Below are 26,494 nucleotides of genomic sequence, written 5' to 3'. Positions count from 1 at the left end.
TTTTCCCATGTTCTCGTGTGCTCTCTTTTTGTATAAGAAAACCAAAGATAATCCTCATAAAACAAATTCGAATTGGACTGAATAAAACCAACCGCTATCACCAACTTAATATCTGCGCATTGTTATTTCAAGAATTTCATGCCACGACAGAAACAGCTTTGACCAAAAGACGCAGCGAATGCCTTCTATAGTAGACAACCATCGTTCGGCTATTCTCTTCTTCTTTTATGGCGTTCATTATTGAGCGAAGACCTTGATATAATTCACGCCGCGCGACGCTGTCACTGTGCCGCGAGGGCTGTCCTTTAATGAAAATATAGTCGGAAAGATTTGACTTTGTGTTGACTGAATATAATGTAAAATTATGTAATGCATGAAAAATGTAAAAACATGTTCAGTCACGTCTCAAAATACGTCTATATGAACTCTAGAACTCTGTCATATTAACTGTATAGCTATTTTAGGATGACTTCATTTCAATATTTTCGATAATTTTAATGTGACATAGTTCTAAATTACCGTAAAGATATATTTTTATACGTAACTGTTGTTATGTTTGTTAGTAGATAAACCAGAACACCAGACTAACTCACTTCAATCAACTTATTATAAGCTACAATAAACTCAGCTCGCACTTTATGAAAGTCCACTAAGTGGCAGTTTGACTCTCTGGAACGGCATAAAATAAATATCAAATAAAATCTAAGTAAGGAGTTTTATCTCGTAAGTTTTTTTGTCCGGAATGGCTTTTTTTACTACTTACAGTTGGACAAATGAATAGCCCTCCCGGGCATAAATACATAGTACCAATATGTAATAGAATAAGTATGGAAAACCTTCCAATTTTACGTCATATTTTCAGCTTATTCATAACACATAAAGTCTGAAACATTATCTGCTTTATCAATAAAAAACAAACAAGCAGTGGACATAAGTATTAGACTGGCAAGAAAATTTTGCTTGGCAATCAAAGACATATTCTTTTTTGGAAAAGCAAATATTAGTTCGATTTTTATTGCCGTGACTTGCTTTAAGACATAATTTAAACGGGGAGCGTTGAGAAGTCTCATCAGTTAAATCACATTCCAATATATCCAATACGCCAGCAATTTAATTATTATCGTTTTTTGAAGCATCATTATTAAGCAAAAATAAAAAGGGCTACGTACCTATACATTCTATTATACGATTTGCTATTCCCCCAAGGCCAGACCTCGTTCAAGAATTCAATCTGCCACCGCAACATGCAACAAACAGACAGACAGACACTTAGACACGAGCACATACCATAATGCAACGTAGCAACAGTCGAAAATCAGCAAGTAAAGCACGATGACAATAAAAAATTGAAAATGTCTCAAGTCTACAATGATTTTACTAGCCTGGGTAGAAATAAGAACCAGTTTATTTCAAAAGTCTTTAAGAACTTCTTTGAAAAACTGAATATCGTTTGAGGTTTAAGCAGTTATTATCATAATTAAAACACATAATACCCCGGTATTCCCGGATTTTAAACGCGGTAAAAACCCGTTCTTAGCGCGTTATAATCAGGGATATGGCACTCCGAGGAAGTAAAAACCTGGAATTATGTATTTTGATTTAAAAAAAATCAAAAGGTTTAGTATGCTTTCGGTTTTCCGTTTAATTATTTCTACTCAAGCTTTATAAAACTAGCAAATAAGCATGATTGCTGATAAAAGCTACACAAAAAACAGAAAAATAACTACAAAAAACAACATAAAATGATAAATACATAGAAGCTATAAAAATGAATTTTGAAAACAGTGGCACAAGTAAATGGTTTCTATCGTCTAATCTAATATCTAATTTAATTATTAAAAAAAAACCTAAATGCTGTCTTTTTATCATAATCAGGCCTCGCTTTTTCTAGATGATTTAAATAGTGCATAGTTTTATAAAACAATAAAATTATACATATCTACTTACGCAAATACATACAACATGTCTGAGGTATCTAAACTTACAATATTAATGGTGCTAATTCCTGTAAACACCCATCTAATTTTCGTGTCGTTTTCTTATCCGCCGAAAAGGAAAGGGACGGGTAATCGACAAGTATTTATGGAACACACGTCAATTTTAAGCACAAGGTTTGCATACCAGCGAGATACCTTTTTGATTCGCCCGGGTTATTCATTCATTTACTCATTCTTCCTAAAATTAAGAGCTGCCAATCATCCGTCCCTTTCCATTTCGGTGGATAAGAAAATGACAACTTAAAATAAAATTAGGAGGTGTTTGCAGGAATCGGGTCCATTGTGCACTGAAATATTTTGGTTCTTACATGTTTTCGTGAAAAAATCGGCATTATTTTTACTTTTTGAAATACTTAGGTTTACACTAGTTTTTTTACAATAAGTAGTCGCTTCAAGCAACAATAACACATTTTAACTAAAGTTTACAATAATTCTAAACAGCAGTCAAAATAAACACAATAAAATGATAAAGCTTATGTTTGCGAATGTACATAAATGTCATCTCGTAACTCAACACATAACATTATTCGCGAATGCGAAACCATTCAAGAAAAAAAAACATAACATTAGCAATGGAAATAATAATGTAATGCCAAGCTTATGGTATATAAATGTACAGTGAATTATTACAACTTAGAAACTCTACAATTTTATTACACATAGGTACTTTGAGCACTAATGAATTACATCTTACTGGCTGGCGACCGAAATAAGAATTAAATATGAAATCGTAAGAAAATATACCTAAATTCTACATTTTTTTGACGTGATTTATCGTAGATTCCGGGTTATCTAATTGGCCGAACAATTGGAAGCGCTGACGGCTCTCACCTAGTACAAAATTAAAGACAACAGGCCTGAGGGTGCCCAGTTGGGCGCGAACCTCGGCTCAGGGCGTCGTCTGACAGGATAATATTTGAAAGAATTAATCGACCCTAGTGGGCCGTTTGCGATAAGCGCTGAATGAGGGAAATCGTCGACCACGCACGGGTCTAAATCGGGCTCATGAAGTGTTTGTTGTCGCGAGCTGATTGGTCACCTCTATGGCTAGAGTATTCGAGTCGTCAGGATCGCTTTACCGTCTTTTGGGCATAAATGCAATAGAATTTCTAAGTTGTTTATTAAATTGAGAAATAATGAATGACAAACCTCGGGTCGTATGGCAGTAGAACGCTTTCGTATGAAAACCTAAAATGATTTCGAAAATGAACAACTTTTCTAAACATACTTTCGAACAGTGAGAATGATTTCTAATGAGGAATTTTCCAGGTTACGTTCACGAAAAACAATATAGATGGGGTTGTACAGATTAAACGTGATAATTACCTATTTTCTCATTACTTCGGGTACATAATTATTCCAAAATACAAAGTAAGTAATGGCAGAAGCATATATAAAAATAATTATTAAGTAGTTGATATTTGGATCATATTATGTATAGATTTATGTTGCTACATTGCATCTCTTTATTTTTATCAGAATAATATTCGGAACGGAAGGCGATTGGGGCAACCACCGTTCTACACGCCCTATCTATGGAGTAATGGCGATTACTCCACCGACAAGAGCGCAGCTCTTGTAGCGGGCGTGAGCAGTAAAAGGCCGTTTTCCTTGTTGAACTTTTACTTAAAAAGGCACAGAAAAAAATACTACACAGTGACACAAAGTTAGCTTAGCACACAGTTCGACTTAAAACGTACACATTGAACACCTATCAATCAAAGTTCCCGAGCCCACTGGCGGGACGTAGAAGGGCGCGCGCGGGGCGCGAGGGAGGGCGTGCCTTGTAATAATAATATAAGTACTTGTGAGTAAAGCCCACACGCCCGACGCGCGCCATCTAACGAAATGGCGAGAAACGTCAGTACACGTTGGAAGATACACTTCGGTGGGTTGCCTCGATTACCCTACAGAGGGCGGTTATTAGGTAGGTCACACGCTACACTCTTAAATAAATAAGAAGAAGAATATTCGGTGGAAGATGTAATTGTGCCTAGAAGTAATAAAATCATTTCTCACCCTAAACGCATATACCTGCTCCGTTCCGTCGTGTGTAAAAAGACAAAGATGAATGCTGATCAGATAGCGCCATCTACATTGTTTTTAAAGAACCTAGCGCTGGAAAGTCCCTTATTGATTTTAAATCAAATACTACATAATTAAGTAGAGTTTTATTAAAATGCCTTGAATGGGCATAATATTTTAATTATTATGCATTATTAAAACACATAATAACGGGTTTTTACCGCGTTTAAATCAGGGATATGAGACTCCCGATATTTCGACACTATTGCAAGTGCCATGATCACGGGATGACTGATGAGATTGGAGTGGAGTAAGTAAATCCATACTTTTCATTCTCATTCTTTGCCGCTATAAAAAAAAAACCGGGAGGGGTTAATACCGAGAGTCTCATATCCCTGATTTAAACGCGGTAGGAACCCGTTATTATGTGTTTTAATTATGATTAAGTATTTACCATTCAAAGCATTACGAACAAAAAAATTCTTTTTATAAGAACGTAAAATGATCTTTTTAATGACTTCAAAAATAGTGGATGATCACATTAAATGGTTATTTAATTTCACATTGTATTTTGAACTAACTTATCTACGTCTTATGACAATATAGGCTATCGGTTCCATTATATTTGTAAACGTTTTAAGTAATATTTGTTTGTTAACTAGACTTGTCCCGTCCAGAGAAATGGCAAGCGTTGAGGACTCATCATCTCCCTAGCATTATCCCGTTTTTCATAGGGTCCGCTTACCTAACCTGAAGATTTGACAGGTCCGGTTTTTTACAGAAGCGACTGCCTGTCAGACCTTCCAACCCGAAGGCAGAACCAGCCTAATACAAGTAAGGTCACATACCTTCGAAAAGTGAAATAGAAAAAAATCTTTAAATTCCGTGCGAGATTCCGTGTTTGAACGTGCTTGAAATGGTTGACTCTATTCTGTTATAATTTCCTAATTATCCGTAATTCGTAATCTTATGTGAGAGACTGTGTTAAATAATAATTGTTTTGTTGCTCTTAAATTAGAATCACTAGTGTTACTATGAAGTGTAAGTACCTCTCGTTTGATAATAAACGCGGACCTTTCGTATCACCACCTGGACTGTTTCATTCTGCCACCCCTGGAGAGACCGTGAGGAAGTTCACGCACCGAACCCCGAACTCTACCGACACAGAGCACCGTGTCACAAAACGTTTTTGTCACCTTTAGATCTGTCTTTATTTAGCTAAGAAACTACCCAATTATCTATGATTCAAACATGAATTCAAACTCTTTTGGAGCCGGAGCAGAGGTTCGAACTCAAGACACTACGCAAGTCACTCGTTCTCTGAACAGGACAATCACGAATTCACAAATATAATGAAACCAAAAACTACACAACTAATTAATTACGAGTTAGTAAAGCCACATTGAAGCAATTCATCTAAAAAAAGCAATATTGCTATTTGACATTCGTTGACATTGATACCAATTCCAACAAGGTCACGAGCATTAATATGTATACACCATGTTACCATGTCATATTAACTTTTTTGACAAATTGAACTGTAAGTCTCACTAAATGTCAAATATGTTAGTGCGACAGAGTCCTAAAGTGGGTACATTATATTGCTCATGACTGTACACCATATAATTTTATTTTAAGTTTGTCCATATCATGAAGTAATCATGCATTTAGTTGCTCATATCGTTAAACGTTTTGTGTTCATTGATCTGGCCAAACTACATCATGATTTGGCCAACGAATGATAATTGTATTTCATGAAATACTTAGTCAGCATTTCATGAGATCGAGCAAATCATGTTTGATGAACAATTCTAAGATCTCTGGCCACAACATATGCACAAATATTGCTTTTTACATGGTATAAGAAAACCAGGTATGCTCAAAAGTGACAGCTAACATTTCAAGGTTAGCCCCGCTGACGTCATCCCACCCTGCGTTGCCATTGTGTAAAAAATAAATTACCCACGACCAATGTTTTTAATTTACTTTGCAAGGAAATTTTGAACTTTTAGTAAAAGATTTACTTACAGTTTTAATGATTTTTATATATGTGACAAGTAATTTAAATACAGTAGTCAGTAATTCACTTATTTTCAATAATAAAATTTACGTCCTGGGAATGTTGGAAATACCAATTTAATGGTAACACAGTGGTAATAGAAACTAGTGATGTGCCGGATCGTTAAAAATGTATATCCGTGGATACGGATCTGAATACGGATATTTAGTGTAAAGATCCGCGGATACGGATACGGATCTTTATTTTCTTATTCGATATCATTCGATTGGAGTCAATAAAAAGATTAAAGTTTTAGTTATTTCATTGTTATAAATGTGATATTTTATCTTGCTTTCATTATAGAGATCTATCTATCTAAATGTTTGCAATATAAAGGTGCCAAATATTTGATTTTAAGAAATAATAACAATCTGAATGGAATGTTATTGTTTTTTATTTAATAATTCTACTTAATCACCTGAAAAAGATCCGTAAAAGATCCGCGTGAAAAGTAACATACACGGATACGGATTTTTCTTTTATCTCGGATATCCGCGGATACGGATACGGATATTCGGAACATCACTAATAGAAACTTTACGGAAAAGGTTATTATAAAGGTAGTGATTATTTAGAAGATATGAATTCATGCGATTAACTGTCTGAGAACTAATATTAAGCAGCAAAATTACTCAATTGTATAAAAATATTTTATGTTTACTTATTTATTTTTTTAAAGAACGTCTAATGGATCTGTGCCGAGGTTTTTCTTGCAGCTTCTTTTCCCCGGCAATACAGATTGTGAGAAGCTGCAGTAGTTTTAGACGGATGAGACGTTCGCTATGTAAAAATTGACGATTTAAAGTGTAACTATGTTACCTACTGAATAAAGATATTTTTGAATTTGAATTTGAATAACACTTACGTCATCAAAGAGTTAGCAATGGCGGCTTTTCACAGGATTGAGCATACTGGTTTTGTTATATCATAGCTTTTTAGATGGATTCGTTCAATGTGACGTTTTTAGATCCCTAGCTCAAGCGTTACCCTTCGGCTTTCCCAGCGATGACTTCGGTTTGGGCGGCGAATGTTTCGGCAAACAGCTGTTCATTGAAGGCGTCCTTGGGTTTTCTCCACTTCCTGCCTCCTGGGAGCACCAAGGGGCGTTCCTGGGGCACCGCCGGCCCAAATACAGGTTTGGGCTTCCCCACTCTTGGAGTCGGTCGTTGCTTGACCTGCCGGGATTCGTGCTCCAGCCGCGCTTGCTCCATAAGTTCCTAGGTTTAAAAGAATTATTTCCTAATTGATAATGATGATGATCTCCGACCGATTTCGGCCATGGCGACCGCTTCGACTCCTAGTCGGCACGACGCTGATGCGCCCGAAGATGGCTTATGTATTATACCTATCTTTAATTTCCTAATTACTTAGAATAGAATAGTTTATTAGCCAGAAAACAGTAAGTACAATAAGATGTTACTTAAGTATAATTTTATCGCTAGTAGTATAGTTTTCAGTTTGCACGTAAGCATGCAAAATCAAATTGTCGTTAATATAAATTAGTGATGTGCCGGATCGTTAAAAATGTATATCCGCGGATACGGATCTGAATACGGATATTTAGTGTAAAGATCCGCGAATACGGATACGGATCTTTATTTTCTTAAACAAAAAGATTAAAGTTTTAGTTATTGCATTGTTATAAAAGTGATATTTTATCTTGCTCTCATTATAAAGATCTATCTATCTAAATGTTTGCAATATAAAGGTGCCAAATATTTGATTTTAAGAAATAAAAACAATCTGAATGGAATTTTATAGCCTTTTTATTTAATAATTCTACTTAATCACCTGAAAAATATCCGTAAAAGATCCGCGTGAAAAGTAACGGACACGGATACGGATACAGATTTTTATTTTATCTCGGATATCCGCGGATACGGATACGGATACGGATATTCGGAACATCACTAATATAAATTAATAAATTTAAAATTAAATAAAATTAAAAGTGATATGGCAGAATTTGAAATTTAAAAATTCATTTAAGTACACTATAACGGCCTCCATGGTCCAGTGGTTGATCGTTGTGCTCACGATCCGGAGGTACCCGATTCGAATCCTGGTTTTGAACTCTTCAGCAATACATTATTGACTCTATTCTAAAAGTACTTACGTACGAATTCGTATGCACGATCAAGTAATCACTGATAATTTCTTTGTATTCCTGAAATAAATGAAACTAAAACTGGGGAATGCTAATAGATCCGTTGAATATTGATTGTGGTTTTTAGACAATCGGGATATTGTTAAAAGGACTTTAGGCCGGGTTTCCACTGACGCGGAGATGGGCGGAAAAGAGAGAAGTGGGATTGTGGTGAAATGCGAGCCCATTTAATAAAACAATGAATTCATTCAGTCGAATTCAATGGGTTAGAAAATGGTCTCCGTGGTCCAGTGGTTAGAGCGTTGGGCTCACGATCCGGAGGTCCCCGGGTTCGATTCCCGGTGGGGACATATCACAAAAAAATTACGAAGGCGAATTCGGAAGGCACGTTAAGCCGTTGGTCCCGGTTACTACTTACTGGTGTAAGTTAGTAGTCGTTACATGAGCCATGTCAGGGGCCTTTGGCGGCTCAATAGTAACCCTGACATGGGTTGATGGGGTTGGTAATCCACCTCACAATCCACACGATAGAAGAAGAATGGTTTAGAGCCCAAACCGGGAATCGAACCGGTGTCAACACGATGCGATGTCACGTCTTCCCCGAACGCAGGGCTATCAAGGATTTCTAAATGTTTACTAATCTAATAAAACCAAAATATCCCCTACCTTCTTCTGCTTTTCCATCTTCCTCTGTTCCTCCAGCATGGCTTCTTCTTCTCTCTTCATCTGCTCTATCTCCTCAGGAGAGATGGTCGGCTTGGTTTCAGCAGCTAAGACCTCTGGTTTCACGGCTTGATGGGTTTGAGCGTCCGCTTGGGGGTCTTGAGTCACGATTTGCAAAGCTTGAGTGTCGGCTTGGGGGCTCTGAGGCTCGGCTTGAGTGGATTCTATCTCTTCAATCGTGCAGGTCCCGTTTTGGGTCACTGGAAGGAAAAGTTTCAAACTAAGACAAATTCTTAAAATCGATCCGGAGGCTTAGTAGAGATATACAATCACAAAAATCGCTTCGGATGGCACGTTCGGCAGTCGGTCTTGACTTTTTTTTGACGTTACTTATTGTATATTTGCCGCAGATGGCATTAACTACTTGGCCGGACAAATGGGGAGCGCTGAAGGCTCTCACCGGGTACAACGTTTAAGACAACAGGCCTGAGGGTGCCCAGTTGGGCGCGAACCTCGGCTCAGGGCGTCGTCTGAGAGGAAAAATATTTGAGAGAATTCATCGACCCTAGTCGATAGCGATAAGCGCTGATTGAGGGAGGTCCTGACTGATTCTGGTACTTAGTATACCTATGCTCAGGTATACTAAGTACCCACACCTCACTGAGCTTTCTGTTAGACCAATGAGATAGGTGAGCCGTAGCGCGCCGTCTATAATGGTCGAGCCAACTGTGTTAGTGAAAACTGCACTTGAGACACATTAATAACTCATTGGTGCAATACGGTACCGGGGTTCTAACCGATAGTGAATAAAATCTGATTGTAAAGGAGGTTGTTAGGTTATTAATTACGTACCTTCGGATTCCTGGCCAGCTGCACTCTGAGAGACTTTCCTGTCCTGGATTTGCAGTTGGGATGTTTCCTAGGAAAATATTAAGAATATTAAAAAAAAAATCAAAATTATTTATTTGCTCATAAAACATGGTACGGTCACGAGCATTAATATGTATACACTTTGGTACCATGTCACATTAACTTTTTTGACAACTTGAACCGTAACTCTCACTAAATGTCAAATATGTTAGTGCGACAGAGTCCTAAAGTGGGTACATTATATTGCTCATGACTGTACAATAAAGGTTTTACAATAATTGTGAGAAACTTATGTTTTGCCGCAATTTGGCATGCAAAAATTATTTACCAAGCCCCGAAAAAAATAAAATATACTTAGTTATTGACCCGTTGATTCATTTAAGTTTAACGGCTTCCGTGGTCCAGTGGTTGAGCTTTGGGCTCACAACCCGGAGGTTCCGGGTTCGAATCCCGGTGGGGACATATCACAAAAATCACTTTGTGATCCCTAGACTAGTTAGGACATTACAGGCTGATCACCGGATTGTCCGAAAGTAAAATGATCCGTGACACCAGGGTTGATGAGGTTGATAATCCACCTCACAACCCACAGGATAGAAGATAGTACTTAATTAATTAAAGAAAGTGGGTAAATTACCAGTGAGCTAAGTTGACTGAGCTGTCGAGTAACGAGCTCCAGAGATTGCTGGATGACTCCAGGTAGCTGCGCAAGCGCCGCCAGCTGGGCGCGCATCTGAGCGAGCTGCTCGTCTAGAGGGGCGTTGGGATCTGAAGGGAATTGGAAATGACATTAAGTAAAAAGCAACAACTCATCTTATTTTTGACGTGACTTATTGTAGATTTATTAAAAACATCACAGAAGGAAAGCTAGAAAAAAAGAGAGGAAGGGAAAGACCAAGAAGAGCTTACATGGAACAGATTAAAGAAAAGGTTAACGTCGTGTCTTATAGGGAAGTCAAGGAATTGGCCTTTGATAGACTGGAATGGAAAATACTACACCGACAAGAGCGTGGCTCTTAAATTGATGATGATGATTGTAGATGATGAAAAAAAAACTTCCAATCTTGAAACCCACTTCCGTTACAATATAGTTGCAGTATTTTTTTTTTGACGTGACTTATTGTAGTTTGCCGTAGGTGGCATTAACTACTTGGCCGGATAGCATTAACTACACTTGGCCGGATGGCATTAATTACACTTGGCCGGATGGCACTAACTACACTTGGCCGGATGGCATTAATTACACTTGGCCGGATGGCATTAACTACACTTGGCCGGATGGCATTAATTACACTTGGCCGGATGGCATTAACTACACTTGGCCGGATGGCATTAACTACACTTGGCCGGATGGCATTAACTACTTGGCCGGATGGCATTAACTACACTTGGCCGGATGGCATTAACTACTTGGCCGGATGGCATTAACTACACTTGGCCGGATGGTATTAACTACTTGGCCGGAAACGTTGCAGTACTCACCGACCATATTCTGCACACTCTGCATGATTTGCTCGGCAATGTTCCCTCTTTCCATCTCTTCTGCCAAGTTCTCCTCCACTATCTTCTCTGTCTCTTCTATCACCGCTTCGATGTCTAATTCCTCTGGCTGCTCTTCTTCTGTTGCCTCTTCTGGTGGCGGGGTTGGTTCTTTGGCTGGTGGGGGTGGTAGTGGGATGCCTGAACCGTTCAAACAAATTTAAAACAAAAAAAAATGTGAAAAAAATTAAAAAAAATAATAAATTATTAATGAATGTGAAATGTAAATGTGATGTGTGTGTGGTTATAATAATTATGAATGTAATAGCCTCAGTGGTGCAGTGGCCGAGCATCGGGCTCACGTACCGGAGGCCCTGAGTTCGATAACCGGTTCGATAACACTTTGTAAGACTGCCCAAGGCCAGGTCAAGGTCAAGATGGTACAGGCTGATCACCCGATTGTCCAAAAGTAAGATGATCCGTGCTTCGGAAGGCACGCTAAGCCGTTGGTCCCGGTTGCTACTTACTGATGTAAGTACGTAGTCGTTACATGAGTCATGTCAGGGGCCTTTGGCGGCTCAATGGTGACCCTGACACCAGGGTTGATGAGGTTGGTAATCCATCTTGGTTTTAATAACCAGGGGGGTTAAAATGCCCACATCGAAACAATTCATCTAAGAAAGCAATATTGCAATCTGTCATTTGCGCATATAAAAGTAAGTGCGCAATGCAAACAAATGTCAAATTGCAATATTGCTTTCTTAGATGAATTGCTTCGATGTGCCCATTTTAACCCCCCTGGTACTTATTTACAATACAATCTATCCGTGTAACAAATTATTTAAGTACCTAACAGCTGCAGAAACAGCTTACCAGAATCTTCCAAATCAGGCACCTCACTCTCAGGCAAAGGGTCAACGGCCTCCAAAATCTCCGGGGCTTCCTCTGGGATCAGAATAGGTTCCTCAGGCTCCACCGGTGGCGGCGTCGGCTCCCTCAGGGCGCGCTCTTCCCACGGAAGTAGACCCGTGTTGAAATTCTGATTGGATAAGTTATGAATGCGCTATGAAAATGTGGATTTACATTGTTTGTGAATGTTGTGATATAATGAGAGAGATAATAATTACACGTGGTTTTATGTAGTTTCCAACTAAGTAGTCAAATCAGTTACTTATTACTAAAGATTGAAATGTTAGCTGTCACTTTTGAGCATACCTGCGGGCTTAACATCTTAAGCACGCGACTTTTTCTCGCCGCGACAGGGATCATCTGTCTCTTTCTGTGCAGTACTGTGCGAGAGAGACGGGTGACGTATGTCGAGGGGTGAAAAGTCGCACGCTTACGGTGCTAAGCCCGCTGGTATTCTTCTGTCATGGAAGCGAGGATCGACGTTCAGGGAGACTGTTAATTTATTTATTTATTTCAAATCTGGAAACAAACAGCTTAAACAGCAATTCAAAATTGAGATTTTTAATATTTTATATAGAAACTTTGTATATAATAAAAAAAAATATTCTGTATGTACTCCAATATTTTATGTTTATTTTTTTAAAGAACGTCTGGGGCCCTGTGCCGAGGTTTTTCTTGCAGCTTCTTTTCCCCGGCTATACAGGTTGTGAGAAGCTGCAGTAGTTTTAGGCGGATGAGGCGTTCGTTATGTAAAAATTGACGATTCAAAGTGTAACTATGTTACCTACTGAATGAAGATATTTTTGAATTTGAATAGGAATGAGAGCCAGCATGTAAAATGAAACTTAATAAGGAAATGTCAAAGATCTATTAAATTGACCATAAGTAATTAGTAGCACACCAAACGATCAGATTATTAACAGTGCAAAGGTTGCTTATAAAAAAAGAGTTTAAAATAAAAATAAATTTATTGTTATTCACAAGCTACATAATCAAAATAATTTATATGCAAACATTTAAAATACTTTTTAGTTTAATTTTAGCAAAAAAAATCCCCCTGGAAATTTTAGGACGACATGCCTTGCTTAATATTTGCCCCAGGTGTCACTTGGCCGGACAAATGGGGAGCGCTGAGGGCTCTCACCCGGTTCAAAATTTAAAACGACAGCCCTGAGGGTGCCCTGTTGGGCCTGAAGGTAAGTGCAAACTACAGTTAATAGTCAAATACAACAATAGTTTTAAGTACTTAAAACATAATATTAAAACTTTTTTAAGTTTAAACTAATTATACCTTTGGTTTGTAATCAGGAGCTACTTTTGGTTTCGGTTGTTTAACAATTTTCACTTTATACGGTTCCTGAAAAAAAAAAAGATAAGTTATTGTGATTTTATAACAAAGTTTTCTTTCGAAAGGGTTTAGCGTAGCTTCAAACACGCGGTTTAAAATTCCTCCGTTATATAATTCTGAATTCTGACTCAGAGTTTGAATTCCAGACAGCCACAAAGATAAAAAAGGTTTTTTAACGAATTATTTAAGAAAAAACTATTTGGTAACTGCACAAAAATAATAAATAATAAAATACCAATATAAATAAATAACAATAATAAATAAAAACATTAATATCTTTTATTTAAAAGACATTTGGCTGAAGAAATTATTGGTAGAGAAAAAAAGAGGATTGTCACAGTGGGAAGTAATTATTTCTCGTGTGTGTGCAATAAAGTACCTAATATCTAATTTGTAATCAAAAAGAACCCAATTTTCAAACAGTTCGATTGGCTTTTATTCTTCTTGAAAAGTGTTTAAACTGTAAACTTTGTTTTTTATTTAGAAAACTAATTAACTAAATCAATATTAAAAAATAAAAATAATAAAATATTTTTTTTACCCAATAAAAAAGTCCGTAAAACACAAGCGTACACAATAAAACTATATTGAATACTGAAATATATTCTCATATCGAACGACACCTGCCAATTCTGCCAATTTTATCTTTATTGAAGCATTGCCAATTTCAATAATAAAATTGCCAAATTATACCCTCAAGGTACATACGGAAATGACAATCATTCGTCCAAATAGGGGGCAAGAGTATAGTTTGCTATTTTTGTTGAGTCATTTGTCTAGCGACTCGTTATAATGGTGTTAATTCCTGCAGACGCCATCTAATTTTATTTTAAGTTATACCTGTCATTTTCTTATCCGTTGAAAAAGGAAGGGACAGGTAATTGACACGCATAAAATTTATGCAACGCACGTCAATTTTAAGCAGTAATTTAAAACAACTGTCTAAAAATTTTACATCGGCCAATAACCCGACAGGGTTAAGTAGACAGCACGTCAAATGGATTGAACCAGCGAGATGCCTATTTTATTCGCCCGGGTTATTCATTCGTTTTAAAATTAACTTGTTGACAATCACCCGTCCCTTTCCTTTTCCTTGGCAAGAGGGAAACCACTGCCCTATTTTTCTCTAAAAAGTAATTAGTGAGGTAAAGGTATCAATCGTTATCAACGTAATCATAATCATTTTATTTGCTTAAAACATGGTTTTTCAACTTGGTAAAAAGTGTAAATAAGAACATCATGTATTACTTATAAAAATAGGTATGCAATATCGATAGTGCGACGGGTAATCTTAAACAGTTCTATCTCATAAATTCTTCAATTACCTATTACCTTGTCTGCCTGGGTGTCAATATTGAACGAATGCCAAACTCCCGTTGAACATAACCATAAGCACTATAAATGCAGTCACATCAGCTGTCAATAGGGACATTACGATAAAAATAGGCATGAGGAAGTGCATTTTCAAGGCACTCACTACTTGGCTGAACAAGTGGGGAGCCGAAGGGCTCTCACCCGGAAACAACAAGCAAGTGACAATTCTAAATTACTTCTCACTCTATTAACTTTGATTTATTTTTTAGTCAAATAATTAATTGAATTTATTTTAATTTGTTTATCACATCAACGACTATTCAATACAAGAACCTAACAAGGACTAAGTAATTAAACCAACATTTAAAACCTACCTATAGGTATACACGGTGTTAGTGACATCGTAACGACTACTGAGGGGAATGATTCAGACCATAATTCTGAGTTGATATCATTGTGGAAGGCTTCGGAAGGCACGTTAAGCCGTTGGTCCCGGTTATTACTTACTGATGAAAGTTAGTAGTCGTTACATGAGCCATGTCAGGGGCCTTTGGCGGCTCAATAGTAGCCACAAGGGTTGATGGGGTTGGTAATTCACCTCACAACCGACACGATAAAAGAAAATAAAAAAGCTTACCAATTTTTCTTCTTCAATGTCTAAATTCCCCGCGTAGCCATACTTCGCTTTCGGCACCGGCCTCTTCGGTTTTTGAAGGAACGTCGTCCATTTCTTTTCCTCTTTCTTCTTTTCTTCGTAAGCTTTGAGCATTTCTTCATTGAGGGCTTTTAGGACTTCGGAGTCTTTCAGGGTTTCAATTGTGGGTTTTATTTTCTTGAAGTCCACGCTAGAATCATCATCGCGTTGGATGTGTGACGCTAGCACTCGTTTCAGGCTGCGTTTTTCACCATTTCATGTAAGATTGCGTGGGAAAAGAATTTGTGTTAGTGTAAAGTAGGCAGTAATAACTGTCAGTACTATTCAGAGGCAAAGACAGACGACACCGTGGTCCAGTGGTTGAGCTTTAGGCTCACGATCCGGAGATCCTGGGTTCGATTCCCGGTGAGGACATATCACGAAAATTACTTTGTGTTTCCTAGTTTGGTTAGGACATTACTGGCTGATCACCAGATTGTCCAAAAAATAAGATGATCCGTGCTTCGGAAGGCACGTTAAGCCGTTGGTCCCGGTTACTGATGTAAGTAAGTAGTCGTTACATGAGCCATGTCCGGGACCTTTGGCGGCTCAATAGTAACCCTGACACCAGGGTTGATGAGGTTGGTAATCCACCTCAAAACCCACGCGATAGAAGAAGAATGAGGAAATATTAAATGTCATGAGACATGTTCATGATATAACACAAGTAGAATGTTGAATGTGATTTTGATATTATAATGCTTATGATAGTTGATGTGATAAATGTATAAGGTGTTATTAACACCGTACCGAATACTGAGGGGGATGATTCAGAATGATTCCGAGTTAATATCAAGTGGTATTATTTCTTTTTATTTTGGTGCAATAAAGTGTATTTGTATTGTGGAATTTACCGTCGCAAAACTCATGAAAATGTCAGTGCTTTTTTAAATAATTTTTACACCCATATTGTAGCGACGGACACCCATATTTTTTCCACTTGATATTAACTCTATGCTGCTTCTATGCTGTTCTGGGAGCATATAAAAAACATAGAACACGTTCAGCTGCTTCTCTTCCCGGGCATGTCGTAAAAACCGACAGAGGGATTGTGTCCTCTAACATGATGGACTAATGTTATGGGCGATAGGCTGATCCCTTATCACCATAAGGTTCATCATATCCATCTTTGGACTTCGTATCAACAGTGGCTGCAAGTTGTCTTTGATTACTTGTGGCTCTGCCCACCCCATTAGGGATTACGGGCGTGAGTTTATGTATGTATGTGTATATTAACTCAAAATCGTGAGGTGACTCATCTCCCTCAGTATTCGTTACGGTGTCACTAACACCTGTATAATGCAGAGTGAATGTTGGTTGTGATCATGAAATGGTAAAAATGCAACTTTTAACGACATGCAGTGGTACGGTTACGAGCATTAATATGTATACACTTTGGTACCATGTCACATTAACTTTTTTGACAAATTGAACTGTAAGTCTCACTAAATGTCAAATATGTTAGTGCGACAGAGTCCTAAAGTGGATACATTATGTTGCTCATGACTGTACGGTCACGAGCATTAATATGTATACACTTTGGTACCATGTCACATTAACTTTTTTGACAAATTGAACTGTAAGTCTCACTAAATGTCAAATATGTTAGTGCGACAGAGTCCTAAAGTGGGTACATTATATTGCTCATGACTGTATAATGACGCTGCTTCCAGCAGACACTTCCTAATTTTATTTTAAGTTATACCTGTCTTTTTCTTATCCGCCTAAAAAGGAAAGGGACGGATCATTGAGAGCTCTTAATTTTAGAAAGAATGAGTAAATGAATGGATAACCCGGGCGAATCAAATAGGCATCTCGCTGATATGCAATCCGTTTGACGTGTGCTGTCAACTTAATTCTGTCGGCTTATTGGCCAATGTAAAATTCAGAGTTTTTTTCCTGCTTAAAATTGACGTGTGTTCGATAAATGTTACGCCATTTCGGATAAGAAAATGACAGTTATAACTTAAAATAAAATTAAGAGGTGTCTGCATGAATCAGCATTTCAGTTACTTACTCAATTATCTATCTTAACGAGGGACTTTCCAATCGGCGTTCCCCAAAAACACGATAGATGGCGTTGTTATGTTTTTTCTTCGTTTAAACTTCGAATTTCATGGATAACAGACATAATATGCATCTTTTATCTTTGTTTTTGGTTATAAATGGTTACAATGATTGCGAGTGTGGAGTATCACCACAAACTATGGCTCACCTTTTGTGCTGTCCTAAGTGCCCTAACACCTGCACTATTAAATACCTTTAGGAAGCCACTGACAATGCCGTAAGCGTGGCCAATTATTGGTCAGCAAAAATTTAGTATCGATCGCCATCGACTCGCAAAGAAGAAGAATGATGACCCCTTTTTATTACACCAAGATACAATTATAAATTCCACACATTATTATTCTGATCAAAATAAAGAGAAGCAATATAGGTATCAACATCATTCTTAAAGATAAAGATTTTTATTGTCCATAAATTTAGGTACAGTTATAGACAATGGCCCCGATTCCTGCAGACACCGCCTAATTTTATTTTAGGTTATATCCGTCATTTTCGTATCCGTCGAAAAGGAAAGGGACGGATGATTCACAGCTCTTAATTTTAGGAAGAATGAGTAAATTAATGTGTCGGGTTATTGACTGACGTAAAATTTTTAGACGGTTGGTTTAGATTTGTGCTTAAAATTGACGTGTGTTCCATAAATTTTATGCTTGTCGATTACCCGTCCCTTTCCTTTTCGGCGGATAAGAAAAGGACAGATATAACTTAAAATAAAATTAGATGGTATTTACAGGAATTAGCACCAATATTTGCAGTTATAGTTGCAAATTACGTCTCACTAAATTTTGCCTTTGCAGGCATATACACATTTTACACAGGCAATGATATTTCATTTCACACCATATTTCATTATAACATAAGAGAAAGAAAACAATAATAAGAATAATAATAACAATAAAAAAATCAAAAAATTATTAAAGAATATATACAATGAATAAGTAGGTCTATGAAATAACTATTTAGTTTTCATTCAAAAATTCTTTGACGTCATAAAAACATTTTTGTGCAAGCCATGTCTTAAGAGCAGTTCTATCTCCTATAAATAATGTGATCCAAATATCAAGCAATATTTAGTTTTATACATGCTTCTGTCATTACATTACATTTTTTGAATAATTATGTACCCCAGCAATGAGAAAATAGGTAATTATCACTTTAAAAGTGAACAACGCCATCTATCGGGATTTATCAGCATCTATTAGGACTTATTAGATATAATACACGAAAGTGATGTACGAGTACTAATATGTATACACTTTGCAACCATCATCATCATCAATTTAAGAGCCACGCTCTTGTCTTGTCACTTTGCAACCATGTCACTTTAACTTTTTTGACAATTTAAACCGTAAGCCTCATTAAATGTCAAATATGATAGTGCTACAGGGTTCTAAAGTGGGTATATGATATTGCTCATCACTGTACCAGGACCTGGTAAGGAGGGGGTCGCGGCCCCATGAGCATCGATGTGCAGTTTCCGCGAATGTTCCCACTTCGGGAACCTTCACGGCAGATTTTTTTTTACGTGCCTTATGTAGATTTGCCGCAGATGGCATTAACTACTAGGCCGGACAAATGGGGAGCGCTGAAGGCTCTCACCCGGTACAACGTTTAAGACGACAGGCCTGAGGGTGCCCAGTTGGGCGCGAACCTCGGCTCAGGGCGTCGTCTGAGAGGAAAAATATTTGAAAGAATTAATCGACGCTAGTGGGTCGATAGCGATAAGCGCTGATTGAGGGAAGTCGTCGACCACGCCGGCGGGGTCGGTATCGGGGTCCTGAAGGTCCTAATTGGGGGTCCGAGGTTTGGTGTCGCGAGCTGAATACTCACCCCATCACATGCGCCTCCCTCAACATCTCAGCTTCCCCGGAGATAAGTTCAGCTATCTTCTCTTCCGTAATCCCTGGCTTACCCATTTCCTCTGGAAAATGAAGAATACACTTGAGCTAAACCGAAGACTGATGTTATTTAAAGAACGTCTAGCGCCCTGTGCCGAGGTTCTTCTTGCAGCTTCTTTTCCCCGGCTATACAGAGTGGGTGTTAGTGACATTGTAACGAATACTGAGACTGAGGGGGATGATTCAGACCATGATTCTGAGTTTATATCAAGTGGAATTTCCTGTCGGAAAATTCATGAAAATTTCGGTGTTTTTTTAATTATTTTCCGTTCCATACTTTTGCGACGAAAAATTCCACTTGATGAATCATCCCTCAAAGTTTTCGTTACTATGTCACTAACAGTCTGTATATGGGAGATATTATTAAAGAACGTCCAGGGTCCTGTGCCGAGGTTTTTCTTGCAGCTTCTTTTCCCCGGCTATAGAGTTTGTGAGAAGCTGCAGTAGTTTTAGGTGGATGAGACGTCTGCTATTACATTGTATTTTTGAATAATTATGTACTTACCCGAGTAATGAGAAAATAGGTAATTATCACGTTAAATCTTTACAGCGTATATCTATATTATTTTTGGGGTACGCAGCCTGGAAATTTAATGAATGACAAGGAATGACTTTTTAAAAAGCAATATTACTATTGCTATTTGATATTTCTTGACACTGCTTAGTTAGTTACTTTTAAAATGCATGGTGTTAGCGACATCGTAACGAATACTGATTCCGCTCAAAATAAAAAAATAAAACAGTTCAATAGAACTGAGAATAATTAAAAAAAAAAAAAACACATAATAAACATGAATTTTGTGACGGAAAATTATAGTTGATATCAACTCAGAATCATCCCTCAAAGTTTTTGTTACGATGTCACTAACACCATATATGTGCAAGTGTCAAATTGAAATTTTGCTTTTGCTTTTGATGAATTTCTTGATGAAAATGCGGTCTTTTTAGACTCGCCGATTGTTTTAAAATGTAACTTACTAGCAACATCAGGGTCTACTATAGCTTCTTCCAAGCCATCGACGATGCCCTTACGAGTTCCAATGATCTCTCCAGATGGTGTTTTATAAAGGTCCCTTTCTTGACTGGCTGTCATTTGCTGAAAGGAATAGAGTAGGTTAGTACAACATACATAAAAACTCACGCCCATTTCCCACCGGGATAAGCAGAGACTAAGGTAAACGCTCCTATTACCGCCAGGTTAAGCTATGCTCTGATTACCTCTCAGAAATTAAGTACTTCTGTATTTGCTAGTGCAGCTTATTTATTTTATTTGTATTGTTATGACTGTCTTCTGCTAAATACATCAAGAATTTTTAATTTTGAGTGAATATTTTGGATAAAAAATAATTTTATGTCCGAAAACTCACTTGCCTCTATTACCGCCACATGAATTGCGGTTTTTTTCTATTACCGCCTTTGCTGCATCGAATACCGCCAACGAGATATATAACCAACTATTCAGATACAATAAAATACTTTATTTAAAAAAAGGTTGTTTTAATACCGTATTTTTACCACTGTTAATGTAGTTAATAGATACATAAATTGGGAAGGCACTGTCTCTCAAAATACAGGTTCACCTAGTTTGAAAGACAGCGTTCCAACAAAAACTGTAAACGAACTGTTTTCAATAATCATCATCATCAACAGCCGTATGACGCTCACTGCTGGGCATAGGCCTCCCCCAAGGATCTCCACAACGATCGGTCCTGCGCTGCCCGCATCCAGCGGCTTCCTGCCACCTTCACCAGATCATCGGTCCACCTTGTAGCAGGCCTACCCACTGAGCGTCGTCCGACACGTGGTCGCCACTCCAGAACCTTTCCACCCCAGGTTCTCCTCGCTATGTGTCCTGCCCACTGCCACTTCAGTTTTGCAATTCTCCGAGCTATGTCGGTGACTTTAGTTCTCCTGCGGATCTCCTCATTTCTGATTCGATCAAGCAGGGAAATACCGAGGATAGCTCTCTCCATTGCCCGCTGAGCGACACCGAGCCTCCTCACGAGACCCATAGTAAGCGGCCACGTCTCACTGCCGTAGGTCATCACTGGCAACACGCGCTGGTCAAAGACTTTCGTCTTGAGACACTGGTATTTTGGACGAGAAGATATTCCGCAGCTTCCCAAACGCTGCCCATCCGAGTTGGATCCGACGAGAGATCTCTTTCTCGAAGTTGGACTTACCTAACTGGATTATTTGTCCTAGGTAAATGTACTGGTCTACAACTTCGAGTGTAACGTTCTTGTTGGATAACTGAGATTAGTGATATTTTTGAATCTGAAAAGTAGACTTGCCCATACAAAAACACCGACCAAAGGAAAGGTACTTACAGGATTGTTGAATTTGGTTTCTTCTGACCCCGGGGTGCTCTGGAGACTGCTAGTGCACTTTCAGATTAATTTTAAACAGCACAACTTGAATTAATACACTTTTATGTTATTTTAGAAATTTCTTGTATAGAAACGCGCGACGGCGGTAGTCGAGTCCACTTTATTTTTCTTTTTTCCTGGCTTGGGGTGGCGGGAGTTTTTGGCGCGAACCAAAGGAGTTTTTGGAAGGGATTCATGGTCGGTGTCCTAACATTTACCCCCCACCGAAATCAACAGTGATTTCAAAATAGGTAATAACATCACAAGAGTAGAATTATTAAATATACTACTTATAATGTACTTTATTGTTGACAAAGAAAACTAAGTTATATTTTTTTATAATAAGATAAGCTAATGGACTGTATAATAAATAATTAAGTGTATGAATGATATTATTATGATAGAAATAAATAACAAAGTTATTGGTCCTGCTCTTTTGGGAGAGGACTCAATTTGGAAACAGGCCGTTGTAACCGTGAATTTTGTGTACGTAATGTAACAACGCGAACTCTACCATCACGTCCAGGGTGAATCTGTTCTACACGACCCAAACTCCATTGTTGACACGGTACGTTATCGTTATGAATTAAGACCAAATCGTTTACGTTTAAGTTAGGTGTATCAACAAACCACTTCTGCCTTTGTTGCAATGTGTGCAAGTATTCCGACTTCCACCGGCGCCAGAAGTGCAGAGCGGCCTGCGTAATGCATTGCCATCGTGTTAAACGATTCAACGGTATATCTGAAAGATCGTAATTGGGAGCCGATACCAATTGACGACCGACTAAAAAGTGTCCTGGCGTAAGGACGTCGAATTCACTCGGGTCATTAGACAAACTACACAAAGGGCGCGAATTTAAAATCGCTTCTATGTTAGCAAAAAGAGTACCCAACTCTTCGAAAGATAAGGCACGAGTACCTACTACGCGCTTCAAGTGGTACTTTGCCGATTTTATTCCGGCTTCAAAAATGCCCCCAAAATGACTACCTGTCGGGGGGTTATATTTCCATGTCACTTTTCTGACTGTAAAACCGTCAATAAGCTGCCGTTGACTTGCATTATAAAATTGAACGACTTCGTTTAAGTGTTTACCGGCCGCGACAAAGTTTTTACCGTTATCCGAATACATGGTGTGTGGAAGACCACGCCTAGCCGTAAACCGATCGAATGAAGCTAGGAAGCATTCAGTAGTCAACGCCGAAAGGACCTCAAGGTGAACCGCACGAGTCGAATAACAAACAAATAGACATAAGTAAGACTTTGAGATTCTGGCATTGCGTCTATTTGTTTCTTTTGTATAAAATGGACCTCCAATATCGACACCGACCGTGTGAAACGGGTAAACGTCCTGTAAGCGGCACTTAGGCAAAGAGCCCATTTTAGGTTGATTTACAGTGGGCCTATTTCTGAAACATGTAACGCATTTGGAAAGGCGAGACCGTATAACACAGCGAGCGGCTATAATCCAATATTTTTGAACTAATATGTTTTGTAAAGTCCTAGGTCCGACATGTAAATAAACTTTATGATAATAATCAATTAAAATGTTCGTAAAATGACATTTTTTCGGTAAAATTAAAGGGTGACGTTGAGTAAATGGTAAGTTTGCGTGTGAAAGCCTACCCCCCACCATGAGAAGACCACGGCTATCAATGAACGGGTCGAGTTTACGTAGGCTTTGAGAGCATCGATTACCTCGTTTTAATGACTCAATGTCATCACCAAAATGTTCGGATTGAACTATTTGAATAAGTTTATCGTGAGCTTTATTTAACTCTGCGGTGAGCAATGCGCCCCTGATTCTATCAGGCCGAGAAACCCTGGAATTGTGTAAGAATCTGAAACACCAGGCGACTATGCGCTGCAGTTTGTTAAAATTCGAATATTTATTTATTATATTATCAAAGTTATTTTTTAGAGAGACACCTTCAGTGAGTAATGACGTACTTTCCTTTACAGGTTTTAGTTCCAGGGGTTCTCCTTTGAACTCAGTTAGAGACCTCACTGGCCACATATGTTGTGGATCGTACAACCACTGTGGGCCGCGGAACCACTGATCAGCGATGTGCAGCAACTGGGCCGGCGTGGCGCCGCGCGAACATACATCGGCAGGATTGTCAGTGCCGTTGACGTGATACCATTGAACACCGGCTGAACATTCAGTAATCTTAGCCACACGATTCGCAACAAAAGTTTTTAATTTGAATGCAGGTGTATTGATCCACGTCAACGCCACTGAGCTGTCGGTGAAAGCCAGTACTTCGCTGATCAGTACTTCCTTGGCTAATATCGATACGACATATTGTAGGGTTTTCGATAACAAATGAGCGGCCATTAATTCAAGACGCGGAATCGATACTGTTTTTAAGGGCGCAACCTTAGATTTTGATAACAGTAGGCTAACCTTGACATTGCCATGCCCGTCCTGACTGCGAATATACACGACGGCAGCGAAACCATTCGTCGACGCGTCACAAAAACCCACAATTTGAGCTGTAATGTGATTTTTCACAAAAACATGTCGGTCATGTTTTAGTTTCGATAATAAAGGTATTTGAAATGAAAACAAACGCCATTCATTGAGAAGCGCATTAGGCAGCGCGTCATCCCAACCTAAATTGGCGCACCATAACTTTTGCATAAAAGTTTTAGCGAGAAAAGTACAAGGCGCAACGAACCCCAAAGGGTCAAATAACTTAGCTATTTCCGACAACACGGAGCGCTTCGTCACGTTACTTTCCATCTGTGTGGTACGGAAGGAGAAAGCGTCTTCTTCAGGTAGCCAGTGCAGGCCGAGAATCTTGATAGCCATAGTTTTGCCGTCATCGAACTGAACAGGTGGTTCGAGTTGATCACTAGGCAATTTATTTAAAACTTGAGCACTATTACTCGACCACTTGCGCAATTCGAAACCGCCAAGCTTTAGCAATTCTACCAACTGATGTTGAAGTGTCAGCGCGTCGTCTACACTATCCACTGACCAAAGCAAGTCATCAACGTAAAAACCTTCACGCAGAGCACGGGCGGCATCAGGGAAACGATCGCCTTCATCCGCGGCTAACTGCTGTAACGTGCGAATGGCTAAAAACGGGCTGCTGACTACCCCGTAAGTGACTGTGCACAACTCGTACATCTTTATAGGCTCGTTGGGCGAATCTCGCCACAATATGTGTTGAAATTGACGTTGTGATTTGTCAATTAATATATTACGATACATTTTTGATATGTCACCGCATAAACAAACGTTACGTAAACGGAAACGTATTAATAATTCCACAAGATCAGCTTGCAGTTTGGGCCCCGTATATAAAACGGAATTTAAAGATTGATTATTTGTAGTTTGACACGAAGCATCGAAAACTACGCGAAGTTTTGTCGTACTACTATCAGGCTTATGAACGCAGTGGTGGGGAATGACATACGCCGATTCCACTTCCGATACGTCACCGACACAGACCATATGACCGAGCGACGCGTAGTCGTCCATGAACGTTTTATATTCGCCCCTTAGATCGGGTAAACGAGATAATTTGCGTTCCAAATTTTGATATCGTTTTAATGCAATTTGTTTAGAATCGCCCAGTTTCGCGTCAGGTTTGAATGGGTAGCTCACAATGTATCGACCGGTATTATCACGCTTATGGTCACTGACAAACATCTGTTCAGCGATGACGTCATCTGGATTTTTAGGTACGTCACAGGATAAACTTTCGGTTTCCCAGAAAGATTTAATTAAATCGTCCACCTTAACTGTGCTACTAGTGAACATACAAGTCGACACACCGTCAGCACCGGTATTCACTGACAGCTGGCCTGTAATGACATACCCGAAAATGCTACTTAACGCGAGCGGTATCCCTTGACGTGACGGATGATACTTGCCACCATCATAAATGAATGGAAACACGTCACTGGCAAGCAACATGTCAATGCGACTCGAGCGATAGAAAGTAGGGTCAGCCAACACCAAATGTTTATATTCGTTGACTAAATCCTGTGACAAAGTGACAGATGGCATATCGCCAGATATTTTCGGAATGATCACAGCTTTTATATTAAAAACAGGGTCATTAGACATGGTCGGCTTTAAAGTGCAGGACACCATACCGTGATCGCGAACTACTGTTCCGCCTAGGCCCGACAATTGAGTGTTACACTTTTGACGTGGAAGCCCTAATCGCTGTGCACAATCATTTGTGATAAAACTGGTTTGAGAACCACTGTCGATCACTACGCGCACGGGTTGATATTTGCCTGAAACATCCGTAACGTGTACAACCGCAGTACCCAGCATAACTGTCGACCCAGACGAGCATGACGATGCCAAGGAGACCCGATTCTGTTGATCGTTATTAAAGTCGTTATCACAACTGTCATCAGAGCCCGTGCTTATCAAAGTTACATTGGAATCTAAATGCAACGTGTGATGATGTTTGTTTTTGCACACCGTACATGTTATCTTCGATGGGCACTCATTAGATGTGTGACCTTGACGCAAACAATTTTCGCATAAACGCAAATCTTTTATTTTTTCAATTCGCTGCTTAGGAGACAGCGCAATGTATTCGTAACATTTATAAATCGAATGAAATGGCTTATTGCAATACAAACATGCCTTCTTAGAATTATCAGGGCCCGCATTGCTCGCCAAACAGGTTTTTGAATTGACATTTTTTGTAATAGGTTTACTATTA

General features: G+C 38.8%; 1 protein-coding gene across 1 annotated transcript in view; it reads right to left on the bottom strand.

Moving 5' to 3' along the window:
* Window positions 1-26,494, bottom strand: part of LOC126379671 (titin-like) — a 61,238-nt gene that overhangs the window by 11,079 nt on the left and 23,665 nt on the right. The window contains exons 5-15 of the mRNA XM_050028487.1: window positions 20,409-20,526; window positions 19,363-19,453; window positions 15,409-15,616; window positions 13,401-13,466; window positions 12,074-12,239; window positions 11,204-11,401; window positions 10,359-10,489; window positions 9,704-9,770; window positions 8,855-9,111; window positions 7,069-7,298; window positions 3,147-3,185 (exon numbers count right to left, since the gene is read on the bottom strand). Of these exons, the coding sequence (XP_049884444.1) occupies window positions 3,147-3,185; window positions 7,069-7,298; window positions 8,855-9,111; window positions 9,704-9,770; window positions 10,359-10,489; window positions 11,204-11,401; window positions 12,074-12,239; window positions 13,401-13,466; window positions 15,409-15,616; window positions 19,363-19,453; window positions 20,409-20,526 (1,571 nt within the window). The remainder of the gene's footprint in view (window positions 1-3,146; window positions 3,186-7,068; window positions 7,299-8,854; window positions 9,112-9,703; window positions 9,771-10,358; window positions 10,490-11,203; window positions 11,402-12,073; window positions 12,240-13,400; window positions 13,467-15,408; window positions 15,617-19,362; window positions 19,454-20,408; window positions 20,527-26,494) is intronic.

The sequence above is a fragment of the Pectinophora gossypiella genome, chromosome 29 (genome assembly GCF_024362695.1).
Source record: "Pectinophora gossypiella chromosome 29, ilPecGoss1.1, whole genome shotgun sequence".
In the NCBI taxonomy this organism is placed as follows: Eukaryota; Metazoa; Arthropoda; class Insecta; order Lepidoptera; family Gelechiidae; genus Pectinophora; species Pectinophora gossypiella.
Note: the sequence above shows the minus strand (reverse complement) of the source record. Positions and strands in the feature narration are given on the sequence as shown.